The sequence below is a fragment of the Babylonia areolata genome, chromosome 2 (assembly GCF_041734735.1).
Source record: "Babylonia areolata isolate BAREFJ2019XMU chromosome 2, ASM4173473v1, whole genome shotgun sequence".
NCBI classification, from domain to species: Eukaryota; Metazoa; Mollusca; class Gastropoda; order Neogastropoda; family Buccinidae; genus Babylonia; species Babylonia areolata.
The window spans coordinates 12,030,397-12,044,367 of NC_134877.1; the positions used below are offsets into that span (position 1 = coordinate 12,030,397).

General features: G+C 42.6%; 1 protein-coding gene across 1 annotated transcript; it reads right to left on the reverse strand.

The window, feature by feature from the left end:
- Positions 1 to 6,121: 6,121 nt before the first annotated feature.
- On the reverse strand, positions 6,122 to 13,135 carry LOC143297815 (uncharacterized). Its single transcript, XM_076610325.1, has 2 exons — positions 12,164 to 13,135; positions 6,122 to 9,248 (listed from the first exon to the last, which is right to left on the reverse strand). The coding sequence occupies exons 1-2, from the start codon at positions 12,311 to 12,313 to the stop codon at positions 8,736 to 8,738; spliced, it is 663 nt and encodes a 220-aa protein (XP_076466440.1). The 5' UTR covers positions 12,314 to 13,135; the 3' UTR covers positions 6,122 to 8,735.
- Between the last annotated feature and the right edge of the window lie 836 nt (positions 13,136 to 13,971).

Sequence of the window (13,971 nt, forward strand, 5' to 3'; positions counted from 1 at the left end):
GCGTTTGGGGTTCTGGGGTGAGGTTGGGACCACACAGCCAAATGTATTTTCTTGCTCAGCGTGGTTGATCCCCACTGCAGGTGTGTGTTGTAGGATGTATGTGATTGTAGGATATATATATGTTTTTTTTTTTTAATGACAAGCACCGGCCTGCCCTACTCAGTAAACTCAGATCATAACAAATCATAAGATAATGAGCTTGAATAGGACAACCTCTGTTCTGTGAAACCTTCCCTGATTTTGTGGCTTTGGCCTAGATGCTAGAGTGGCTGTTTTTCACATATGAGTGTATTCATGTATTTGCCATTATTTGTACATGCTTGTGTTCTCACACTAGCCTGTATTTTACTGCAGATGAGTGCACAGGCTTGAGCTCAGCAAGATGTCAGCATTTTTTTGTGGTTGTTATTCATACATACAATTATATATTTACCAATACTTTATCAGTCTGATCATTGTTTCATTCAACATTAACATTGCTCATTGTTTCATTCAACATTAACATTGATTATTGTTTCATTCAACATTAACATTGTTGTTTTATAAACTTTAATACATCTGTGGAAAAGGTTTTCAAATAAAAGTTACATCCTTACATCAACAGTTGACAGTCTGTGAAATATAAAGTATTGTTTGAATAATCTGGTCTGTGCAATACTGAATGCCTACTTAAATATAAATCTTGAATATCATGCACTGCTGTATGACTGAAGATGGTAATTTATGTATCAGTTTCTGGAAATGAAAGCTTCAGCAGCATTTCTTTGTACCAAATAAATTATGGGGTGAAAAACACCAACAAAAAACATGAAAAATATACTGAAAGTTTTGCCAAAGCAGAAGTACACAAATACATTGTGAATAAATGTAATGTTTCAACACTTGCATTTATATAAGCCATGCACACATACTTGCATTCACACGCACATACTCATGCATGAACTCACACACGCACACACAAACACACTTGTGCACAAGTATGTACAATACACAACACCAGCAATACCTTACATGTAACAAGAACAGATTTTTTCCCCCTTCAATCAAAGAACAAGCCAGTGGAAAGGAGGAGTGTATTCATGACATGACATGATGACAGAAGAGCAACTGAAAAGAAAGTATTTTGCAATATCTTTGAACCGAGTCATACTGTCCAATCTTGCCCCACTTCAAATGTAACCTTCATTGTTTAGATCGGTGAAAATTGCTAGTCATTCTTCATGGTCACAACTAGTCAGCAAAATAAAATGAAGTGTAATCCAAATGTAGCCCTCGTTGTGTAGAGGTTTTTCTGGATATTGGAATAGCACTGTAGGGTAGTCTTGACAAATCACAGTGTGCAAAGGGTATATTAGTTCATGTGGAATATCTCTGATACTGATAATCCATCTGCTTCTTCTTTATTTTCAGTTGGTTCTGTTGACTTCTTATCTGTTTTCTGTTAGTGGATGTGTTTTTTTTTCTGTCTGTCTCTGTATGGAAGGAAGGAAGGAATTTTTGTTTAATGTCCCGTCACACATATCGGTGATTGAAGACATTTTGTAAAAGTATTTATGAATACATTTGAGTATTATTGGTTAGAAGGGGTGGGAGATGTGGATGAATGGAGGGTTTGGGGAAACTGGGCAAATGAGGGTAAAAATGTGGGTGAAATATGAAAGAAAAACAAAACAAACAAACAAACAAACAAACAAAAAAAAACCCGTCTAAATACAGTTACAGGAAATTACTTAAAGGACTTCGTAAAAGAGAAGTCGTTAAACTGACAAGCGAAACAACTGATAATGAATGCAAAAAGTCAAAAACATCAACGTTCTCAGTCACTTGTGAAGACACACTTTCGTGTACAAAAGGCTTCATCAAGCTACAGTGAAAAATTATATGCTCAATTGTCTCTGTATGTCTGTCTGTCTCTGTCTCCCTCTTTCTCTCTTTCTTTCACTCTTAGAGATTCTCTTCTCATTTCTGGAGCTAATTTATGGAATATTGTTCTCATTGATTTATTTCATTAAAAAGGTAATGGGAGATCTGGGGCATGGGTTATGTTCTTTTTTTTTCACACTGAAAGGTTTGAATGTCAGATAATTTAAAAATAGTTATCAGTCTTGTTTGTGGCTGAATTGGAGATCTTGTGATTGTTTTCATAGAGACTTAACAGGAAACATGTTGCAAGAGTTGACAGCCATAAAGGCTTTATAAAATCCAGTCCATTAACTGCTAGAGTCTGACTGTTTTTGTAAATATGTCCATCAGACAATCATTGTGTGCCATCATCCTTGTCCACCCCTCTTCTCTCTCTCTTCACCTGCTTCATGCCATGTTTTTTCACCTGCTTCATGCCATGTTTTTTCACCTGCTTCATGCCATGTTTTCCTTCCTGTGAAAGTGCAGAATGTACAGGCTCACTGTCCAGTGTATGTCAGCGTATGATTTCTTCTGGATCACCATCTCCAGTAAGTTGTTAACACACGAATTCATCCAAACAGGTGGTTAACATTTCAGGAATTCCAGTTTCAGCTTGTGAGATTTTTGCTATCTGTTGTATGCTGTTGGAGTTAAACTGTTTCACACATTGTCAACCAAACTTTTTTTTTGTTCAATATACAGGCCTTGGCGTTGAAAATACCCATGACTGATTATGGTTTAAAATTTAAATTCATATTGGTCATGACTAATTATAGTTTTAAAGTCATATGCCTGATACTTTTCATGTATCCGCTCCATGAGGCATCAACAAGCCTTGGTTTCAAATGTTCACATGGTTGTGTGGTATCCAGTGCATGTCTCCATAGCGACTGCCTGAAGTCCCACAGAACTAAATAAATGATGTTGATCAGTGCCCAGCCAATGGCAAGGGGTAATTTCAGGTCTGTCTCACAGAGCTACAGCTCAATGAAAAAAATAGTTGGATGTTAGGAATTAGTGGAATCTTATTTCTTTCTCTTCTTTCTTTCTTTGTTGATTTTGCTTTCAGTAGTTGAAGTGTTTACTTTCTATCAAAAGTTATATTTACTGGACCATATACATATATGCATTTGTACAGTTCAGGTTTCATTTGCTGTTACTGTGAAGTTTTTATGGAATGTATGATCAGTTAGGACTTAATTCTTTATTGCCAGACATGCTTGCTGTTTCCTTTTTATGATATTATTGACTGACAATAAGTTCCTCTTGAAAGGATGTACAGTGGATGGAGATACTTTAGCTGGCAGTTAAGTGATGGCATTGACAGCATTGATGAAAGTTTCTCATGAAAGTAAGCGGCCTAGATAAGAGAATACTTGTGTCAGACCATGTTAACTTGTATGGACTTTTATTTCACTGAATTGACTTTTATTTCACTGTGTGTATTTCTATTTTGGGGAGCTAAGACGTTTAAGGTGTTGTTAATATGCGTGGAATTGTTGATGATGAACAAGACTGCAAGTTGATTTCAGTCATTTGGGACACTGCATCCCTGGTTACATTTTGTTTTATGTTGTTATTTCATGTTTGTACCAAGAAAGGGAAACAATGTTTTACTCAAATGTTTTAAATTCTTTTCAGTTATAAAAAGAACCACTTTGTTTTATTCTGATGTTGAATAAACAAACAGGGGTACCATGACAAACTTTTGGTTGTTTTCAACTTTGAATGTTTACATATTTGACTCATTTTATCAGAAAGTGATGCAACAATACACTACGATAGTGAAGGGAAACATAATGGTGATGTTCAGAAAAGGAGACGGAAAGAGAATTTAGTGCCCATTTTCACATTTCTAAAAACTCAGAATCTCTCATGTGCATTTAAAAAATAGTACTGCAGCATTCTGGAATTGTTGGGTTTGCCTCCAGTTACTTCAGATTTATTGTGGGAACTGCCTCAGAGACAGTGGGCAGGTGTTTTATGAAAACAGTGACTGCCACAGACCAATCTGTCGATGTCTTTATGTCCAACAAGTAGTTTTGGGACCAAGCTTTAGATACGTTGATTTTCAGTGGTAGTTCTCAATGCATTCACGATAGCAGGCGAGGAGTTACAGGTATTTGGGGTGTTATGTTTCACTAGTTGTTACAGGTCTGGCAAGATTTTGTGACATCATTTGTCAGGTTGGACTTGTTTAGCTTCCTGTTTCTTGTTTTTCCTTCTTCTGAGGTTTCTGTTCATAGTTTCTCTTTCTGGGTTTTATTATATTAGATTGTTGGTTTGTTTTTTGTGTGTAGACATGTTGAATTCAGATAGATAAGTATGTGTGGATTGCAATGTGGTTTGGGTACCAATATACAATAGATTGTTGTTGTTGATTGTTGTTGACTGGTTAAAGGTAGCATTGTTGTTGGTGGCCATGAACTGGTTAGACTGGTCTGCATGTTGTGAATGTTGATGTCTTTTTTTCTCTCTTTTTTTTTTCTCCAGTATATGGCTGCTTATCTTGGGTCCTTGCCTCTGAATCCTCTACCACTCTGAGCCAGAACTGTTGCCCTAGATGAGCACATGGAGACTTCTCTTGTCCTGTCCCCCCGTGTTTGTCTTCACCATCATTTTATTTTAAAACCTTAAAGCTACATCCATGTGCATGTGTGCGTCATTATAAAACTAACATACCTGCACATGAATGCTCATGAGTGTGTATGGACTTAATGTTTCACACACGTGTGGATGCATATACTGACTTGCATGTTAAACTTACACACACATACACACACACACACACACACACACACACACACACACACACCATTGTCATACAGCAGACCTGGAGCACAGTGGTACAGGATCAGATGGCATTGCTCCTTTTTTTGTGTTGACCATGCCAATAAACATGCATGCACTTGAAGGATTGGGTTTTCTGTTGTTTGTGTAAAGTAGGGAGTGTGTCTGTGAGTGTGTGTGTGTGTGTGAGTGTGTGTGTGTGTGTGTGAGTGTGTGTGTGTAAGAGCCTGAGGGTGCGTGAGGTGAAAATTAGAATTAAATGGCTTGCGTTTTCTTCTCATGAAGCTTTGATGTGACTGTAATGTCTTGGGCCATATCATGAGAGATTCCATTACTGTGGAGAGAAGTAATTTCCCAGTATGGATCATGTGACGGGACACCATCCCTGTGCTGCTGATGCTGTTCTTTGTTCTCTTGCCACCAGTAAGATGTACTGGGCGATTTGAAAGTGTTGGTCACGCAGAGTGGGCTAAAAGCTTGTAAATCTTTGAAACACACACACACACATGCACACGCACACGCACAAACACACATACTCACATATTAACTCACACATACACATACATAACTACATGGTGTCTCTCTCTTTCACACACACACACACACACACACACACACACACACACACCTTGATTCAGTTTATGGTCACCTCACAAACATACCTCCTTTGCCATTTTCTAGATATATGTTGACATGAGGTCCAAAAACTTCAGAGGTCAGTCTCCTGTCTTTCTGCTTCAGGTTGACCCTTCACATTGATTACGGCTTTGGTTCCGATGCGGGAATGGCAGCTTTTGTTTGTTGTGTGAACAGAGCTGTCGTACAAAATGCAGGGGTTTGTGGGTGGGGGTGTGTGGGCGTGGGGTGGGGGCGTGGGGGGTGGGTGGGGCTTTTTTGTTGTTGTTTCCTCCCATCAAACTATTGCTAGTCAGAATGTTCATCATGTGGTGCTTCACAGCCTCTATGCACTGTTCACTGCTGTAGGGAACATTATGGCTATAATTGTCGTCAGGTTAGCTTCTGAGACTATGTCCAGGTTTTGGCTGTGGTGCCTCATCTTCGCATAAACCCAACTCTGAGATAATTTTTTTTAATTTATATATAGATGTTTAGAATTGACGTCATTGCAGGACAGGGAAAAATAATCACTTTTATACTAAGTTTATACACATGCACTCACTCTCCATTTTTTTTTCTCTCTTTCTGCATGTGTGTTTGCATCTGCATTGAGTGTGTTTGTCAGTGTATATATGTGAGCATTTGCAGTAACCCATGTGTGACTGTGTATATGTTCAGTTGGTCGTGGCTGTGCTCATTCATCATCATGTGTGACAGTCTGTGCACTCGCATACACACACATAGATACATAGAAACGTGGTGCCAGAAGGAGAGTGTAGCAGGGGGGACAGGACAGACACAGACAAACTTTGTGCAAATGTAACGTTTTAATTGAGCTGCAATAATTATGGCCACACAAAAAAATCTACAGCTTCGTAACTCAAAGTCTGCTAAATGCTAACAGAAAAAAATGTCAGTTTAGCTAAATAAATGCTAGCCCAGTGACCTGATAAAAGAATATAATATCTGCTCTTGACCTCTGATCAACACATCATACAGAAAAATAGATATGAGAAGTGTTACAACTTGATAAATGACATGCGAGATGCGTAATGTTTATCAGCAGTCTGTCAAGGTCACTTGGACAGACCCCAGCTGTTTGAAATGTTATGTTGATGTATGCATCACGTTTCATGAAGCCACGTGCACCTCACTTTTCATGAAGCCACGTGTGCCTCACGTTTCATGAAGCCACGTGTACCTCAGATTTCATGGATCCACGTGTATCACGTTTCATGAAGCTACATGTACCTCACGTCTCAAGAAGCCATATGCACCTCACGTTTCATGGATCCACGTGTATCAGGTTTCATGAAGCCACGTGTACCTCACGTTAAATGGATCCACGTGTATCACGTTTCATGAAACCACGTTTCATGGATCCACGTATACCTCACGTTTCATAAAGCCAGTCAAAGGATCATGGAACAAAAAGGACACGACTTGAAACGTATTCCATGACTATGATTGTGACACTATATTAAATCAAGGTCAAATGATCGTATAACGAAGATCATGGTCAGAATGATGGGTCTTTCCTGTAGATGTTCAGATTACACACCTCCACTGGTCCATACCGCATTGAAGTAAGGCCAGAGGTTGACGAGAAACCACTGTCCATCCACACACACACACACACACACACACACATCGCACTCACGTGTGTTCTCTCTCGGTGCACATGCATTGCATGTCGACCCGAATTATTTTCCACGAAAGGTGAAAGATGTGCATTAACAAGGACACCAACATAAGTAAAAATCACTGGTAAGAGTGTGTCACAGAGACATATCGGTAGATATTTTAACAAATAAATTGATGTAAAACAGTTGAGCATGTGGGTCTAAACAATGAAAAATGGGATCGAAAAATAAACCCCATTTCAACAGAAGAAACCAACGAACGCTCATCAGATTTTGATCGATTCAGTTTCCTGTCTTCGTTGTTTCGTTTTGATGTCACTTTTTGAAGGAGAACGGTGTAAATGTCATTTATCAGGAACCACCTGCCCCAAATAGATATCGGATTACTGACCAGGTTTAAGGGATGGAGAGAGGGGGTAGGGGGGTAGGAGGGAGTACAAAAACAAAACAAAAAAAACCAAACAAACAAAAAAACCCCCCCAAAAAAACAAAAAAACAAAAACAAAAAAAACAAAACAAAAAAACCAACAACAAAAAACCCAGAACGATTTCTGAACGTCTTAACCCATTTGAGGTTTATTTGTGCTATTTTTGATAAATTCTTGTCTCATAGTTTCACTTTTAAAATTTCATTTATACTTCTTTAAAAAAAATCTTTTATTTTTTTTATTTTTTATTTTTATACATATTGTAGAGAAGTTTATGTAACTTACTGGTGGGTTTAAAGAAAAAGGGGGGTAAATCATGCCTTGCTGGAGTAAAAATCTTTCAGGGGAAGTTAGTAGACATAAGCCATCTACCAATGCAAAAATAAAAGTTGAACAATAACCTATTGGAAAACAATGCTGTACAAACAATGCACAACACTTCCATACGTCATTGTTCCTGCAACAAGTCACACCGCCAGAAAAGAAAACCATGGCTAAACAACAAACAAACGAAAGAAACGAAGCAGATCGGATATCAAAACACAATTGCACTGCCCTTCGACAAACGGTAGTCAAACCAAAAATCCACAAGCAAGTTGACAGGACTGAGCACCCACGTCATCTGGCACAAATAGCTGGCTGCCCCTTCATGTCCACATGATACACGTGGTAAGCTTTTCACTCTGACATCCTGCGGTTCGCACGTCCAGATCATAGATGTTTGGAAGTCTTCAAAGCAGTTGTGAACTGGATGCATGTTCTGCACTCGTTATCACTGTGCTGTGGTTGTTGACAAAACACTGCATTTGTTCCTGTGCGGTATTGTTTAAGAACAGCTGAACGAGGTTTGGAAGAAGAAAAAAATGTCAAGTACTTTATCCATGGCACAAAATGAAACAAAGCCGATATGTGTATGTCTTTTAATCCCAGTGTCGATTAGTTTAAGGAATAGAAGATAAGGGTGGAACAGAGACGAGAGTGAGGCAGAACGTACTTGGAATTTTAGTTGAGAAGTTCTTTCATCGGAGAGAGAGAGACAGACAGAGACAGAGAGAGAGACAGAGACAGAGAGAGAGAGTGTCTGCTTTTAGAACATCCAAATACCAATGACGTTCAACACCCGAAAAGACCAGCTGTGCAAAAGCTGAGGTGTCTGTGCAGGGCTCACACACAAGCGTGCATCACTGACATCCTTTGTGGTTGTGTCCAGGACACAGAAGGAGGGCACCACTCCACGCCCGCACCGGATGGTAGTCACACCACGACACCCACAGCTTCCGGCAAGGCCCACTACCCACTGCCCTGTCTGTAGAAACGAAGACCACGTGCGCGCACTACTCCACTCCAAAGCTTACAAGCTGTACTCAAGCAGGGAGGTGTACTTGGTTTCGTCCGGCCCGTAGTTAGCATTGAGCGAAGCTTTCTTGGTCCTGGCTTTGAGCGCGTCTAGACCTTTGACCTCGCCCTGCCAGGTGACGCCGTCGCCCCCCTTCTGCAGGTGGAACCACTCCGTGTCCACCGTCAGGGCCACAGCCTTGGCCCCCGGGATCTTCACGTCGAAGGTGACCACGTCCTGGTCCAGGTGGAAGGGCTTGACCAGGCAGCAGCCCTCCTTCCACTGGGCGAACTGTTTGGGGAAGGGGGTCACGGCCCCCTTGGGGTCATCCGTGTTGTAGATGAGATAGTTGAAGATGTTGGGCAGGGTCTTGCTGTCGTCCGTGGACAGCAGGCCGTAGATCTGCAGCTTGTAGTAGCCGTCCGCTGGGATGGCCAGGACCAGGCTCACCACGTCGCCCTTGGTCTGGGTGAAGACGAACTCTTTGTACTCGGTGCCCGACGAACAGGCTATCAGGTTGGCTGTGATCTGGAACACAACACAGGCACTTTGGTTAATAAACAGAAGTTCGATTCTTAGAACAGGCTAGTTAAGTTGGCTGTGATCTGGAAGACAACACATGCACTTTGGTTAATTAACAGAAGTCCGATCCTTAATCTCAATTTTGTTACTGATACGCGAGTGCGAGATTATCGAAAAGTGCTCGCGTTCATCAAAAGCAGTACATTACAACAGCTGCTTTTGGGTGCTCTTCTCGAGCAGATTTAAAAAAAAGAAAGAAAAAAAAAGACAAGAAAGAAAAAGAACAACCGATATTTCAAAAAATCAAAACCGAAGTCAAACAACAAAAACGGAAATGTAGCTTGAATACAATTCATCTTTAATTTGTCTGACACCAAGCAGGCTATGACATCACCAAAACGTGGAACTGAGAGAATAAAGGTGAGTAATGATACTGGCACAATTCTTCGATTATGAATATTAATACGCGCACATTAGGCCTAAATTTCATACAGATACAAGGCTTCTGCGATATATTTGAGGAAATCAACATATTAACGTTAGTTAGTTGTTACTGTTTGTCGATTTGTTGCCTTATTTTCCGCCCTTCGATGTCACAGTCACGCCCCTCAGGTCCATTATCCGAACTTTCCACCCACAGCATCTCCCAGACTTGGTCTGTCGCAGTTCTAGGACTTGTGAATATTCAGTCGTAATCACGAGTTTCTCGTTAATAACAGATCTTGCTCAGTGTCTGCCGGACAGTTTTTACCTCGGGGTGCATTCATTTTTCTGATCAGAGAAGAAGACCCGGCCTGCACTTCGGCTGACTTCGGTGGTGCTCGGCAGTTTCCGTTCAGATTCAACATAGCTGGCACACAACGACATGACGACTGTTTTCACTACCGCTTATATGGTTACGGGATATAACCGAGTCAGCGAGACAGAAAGTCAAAGCTGTAGCATTAAAGGAGAGAGAGAGAGAGAGAGAGAGAGGGGGGGGGGGGGATGGAGAGAAGGACACAGAGAGAGAACGGAACAGACATACAGGTGCCGGGAAGCGGGAACGGAGACAGACCAACAGGGACAGAGACACACAGACAAAACGGATCAAAGCAAAGCAAAGCAAACGAAATTCCCGTTTCCTTTGTGGTCCATGAGGTTCTGATCTGAACTGGCGTCCGAGAGAGTCTGTGACACAAGACAGACACACAGACACAAGACAGAGAGAGACACAAGACAGAGAGACACAAGACAGAGAGACAGACAGACACAAGACAGAGAGACAGACAGACACAAGACAGAGAGACAGACACAAGACAGAGAGACAGACAGACACAAGACAGAGAGACAGACACAAGACAGAGAGACAGACAGACACAAGACAGAGAGACAGACAGACACAAGACAGAGAGACAGACACAAGACAGAGAGACAGACAGACACAAGACAGAGAGACAGACACAAGACAGAGAGACAGACACAAGACAGAGAGACAGACACAAGACAGAGAGACAGACAGACACAAGACAGAGAGACAGACACAAGACAGAGAGACAGACAGACACAAGACAGAGAGACAGACACAAGACAGAGAGACACAAGACAGAGACGATTCACAGAGAGACACAATACACAGGCACAAGACAAAGACACACAAAGTCAGACAGAGACACAAGACAAAGAGACAGAGAGACACAAGACAAAGAGACAGAGAGACACAAGACAAAGAGAGACACAGGTCGTAGAGACACATGACACAGACACAAGACAAAGAGACTCAAGACAGAGAGAGAGAGACACAGGACAGAGAGAGAGAGACACAGGACAGAGAGAGAGAGAGAGACACAGGACAGACAAACACACACACACACACACACACACACACACACACACACACACACACACACTCAAGACAGAGAGACTGAAGACAAAGAGAGAGAGACACAGGACACACACACACACACACACACACAAGACAAAGAGAGACAGAGAGACACAAGACAAAGAGACAGAGAGACACAAGACAAAGAGAGACACAGGTCGTAGAGACACAAAACACAGACACGACAGAAAGACACAGGACAGAGAGACTCAAGACAAAGAGAGAGAGACACAGGACAGAGAGAGACACACACAGGACAGAGACACACACACACACACACACACACACACACACACACACACACAAGACAAAGAGAGACAGAGACACACAAGACAAAGAGAGACAGAGAGACACAAGACAAAGAGAGAGAGACACACACAAGACAAAGAGAGACAGAGAGACACAAGACAAAGAGAGAGAGACATACACAAGACAAAGAGAGACAGAGAGACACAAGACAAAGAGAGACAGAGAGAGACAAGACAAAGAGAGACAGAGACAGAGAGAGACACACAAGACAAAGAGAGAGACACACAAGACAAAGAGAGAGACAGAGAGAGAGACACACAAGACAAAGAGAGAGACAGAGAGAGACATACAAGACAAAGAGAGAGACACACACAAGACAAAGAGAGAGAGACAGACAGAGAGAGACAAGACAAAGAGAGACACACACACAAGACAAAGAGAGAGACAGAGAGAGACACACAAGACAAAGAGAGAGAGAGACACACACACAAGACAAAGAGAGACACAAGACAAAGAGAGAGAGACACACACAAGACAAAGAGAGAGAGACAGACACAAGACAAAGAGAGACAGAGAGACACAAAACAAAGAGAGACACAAAACAAAGAGAGAGAGCCACACAAGACAAAGAGAGACAGAGAGACACAAGACACAGACACAAGACACAGACAGAGAGAGACATACACAGGGCACAGAGAGACAGGACAGAGACACAAGCGAGAGACGCAAGAGAGAGAGAGAGAGAGAGAGAGAGAGAGAGAGAGGTGGAACGAATCGAAGCAAAATTTAAACCAAGCACCCCCATTACCTTCATGGACTGAGACGTTTTGATGTCAATGTTCAGGTCGTGACTGTCGGTCCGGATCTCGGGACTGTTGTGGCTGACGGTGGACAGCCCCCACTCCTGCCACTTGCCCTGGGGACCCAGGTAGCCATGGGGGAGCTCTGGCCTGGACATGCTGGCTGACGGATCGCCCTCACCGACGCAGAAAGGCTGGAGGTGGAGAGACAAGCTGCACGGTCTGCACGCTCTCTGGGAGCCGGGGGGCTTCTCGTCTGGTCCTTGACTCAGGGTGGCCGACTGAGAAGCAATCTTTCAGGACGTCTGGCGAGGACTGGCGGTGACTGGGAGGGATGACAGGCAGGCGTGCCGCAGTGGGACCCCTTCCAAGTCAGTGTGTGTCGGCGGTGATAAATCAGTGAGCGGCGAATGACAGGCTGTTACAATCCGGCGCTGCGGCACATTTGTAGCCCAGTTAACACCGTTGTCTAGGGTTATTTTCAAGTGGCTGCAATAAAAGTTTCTTGGGTATCCGCACTTAATTCATAGACAGCGCCTATTATTAACAAAACAACAACAACAACAACAACCCAACTTGGACAACAAATATGGTCCCTTGATTTTAACCGACCGCTTCACAGTCAGCACCAAAGTTAACGAAACAACAGAACTTTTAACTCTTAAAACTGGTGCCTTGTGTACTATATTCTATCCAACTAGAGAGATTTTGTGAGATGGAAAGGTCGGATCCAAATGTGATTCTTTCAATGAAACAGAACCGACAATATCCGCAGTCTGTCGCAATATAACAATTACACGCAGCAAAAACAAAACTAAAGAACAACAACAACAAAATAGATATATAACTTGCAACGGGAGAGTGTCAAGGAGGGAAAATGCTGATGCTGCTGTCGGCAACTGAACTGCACGAGGAATTCCCGCGATGACTGCTGGCTCCAGCCCGGGTCTGGGTCCAGAATCTTCCTCACTTCTCGCACACTTCCTTGAACTCGGGCCAACGGCTGACTGCTGCCAGGTAAGCTTGCTCCCAGCAACGCGTTCAACTTTGCAGGGGCCCCACGAGCCGAGTTAAAAGTGGGATGAAAAAAAAAAAAAAAATCTAGCCCCGCCCCTTTTCTGCTCTGACTGACAGCCGTGGGGGATGTGTGGACTCGTCATCAGCCCGGTTTTGCCTTTGCTATAATCGTCGTTTGGAGCTCAGCCTGCTTTCCCGCGGTAACCTTCTCCCCCACCCCCATCCTTTCCATCTCTCCCCCCCCCTCTTTCTCTCTCCATCCCCCTCCCCCTCTGCACACAGACACAGACACAGATACAGGCACAGACACACACACACACATGTATATAAAGAGAGAGAGAGAGAGAGAGAGAGAGAGAGAGAGAGAGAGATCCTGTCTTTTTCTTTCACCAACCTCTCAGTTTTACCCGTGGACAATTCTGCCTTAAAAAATTATTGAAGAATAGTTTCCCCCTTTCCCCTCTCTCCTACTCTGTGTGTCTCGTCTCGCCTCCCCCTCACCCCCCCCCCCTCTCTCTCTCTCTCAGTGTATTCTAAGATGAGTTAGACGAGTCCAGACAGCCAAACAAGGATTCCGATTGCATGGAATATACCGGCGAGTAAGATTTAGAGGAATGATTAACAACAACAACAACAAACAAACAAACAAAATAAACACTATCAAATTATTTTGCCAAAGCTAACAGTGGGGGTGGAGGGTGAGGGGCGGGGGTGTAATCTTGGCTGTTTGCTCCCTTCGTATCTATTTATAGTGAAATACAATTACGAGTCTGTTGCCTTTCAAAGCTGGTAAGGGGGG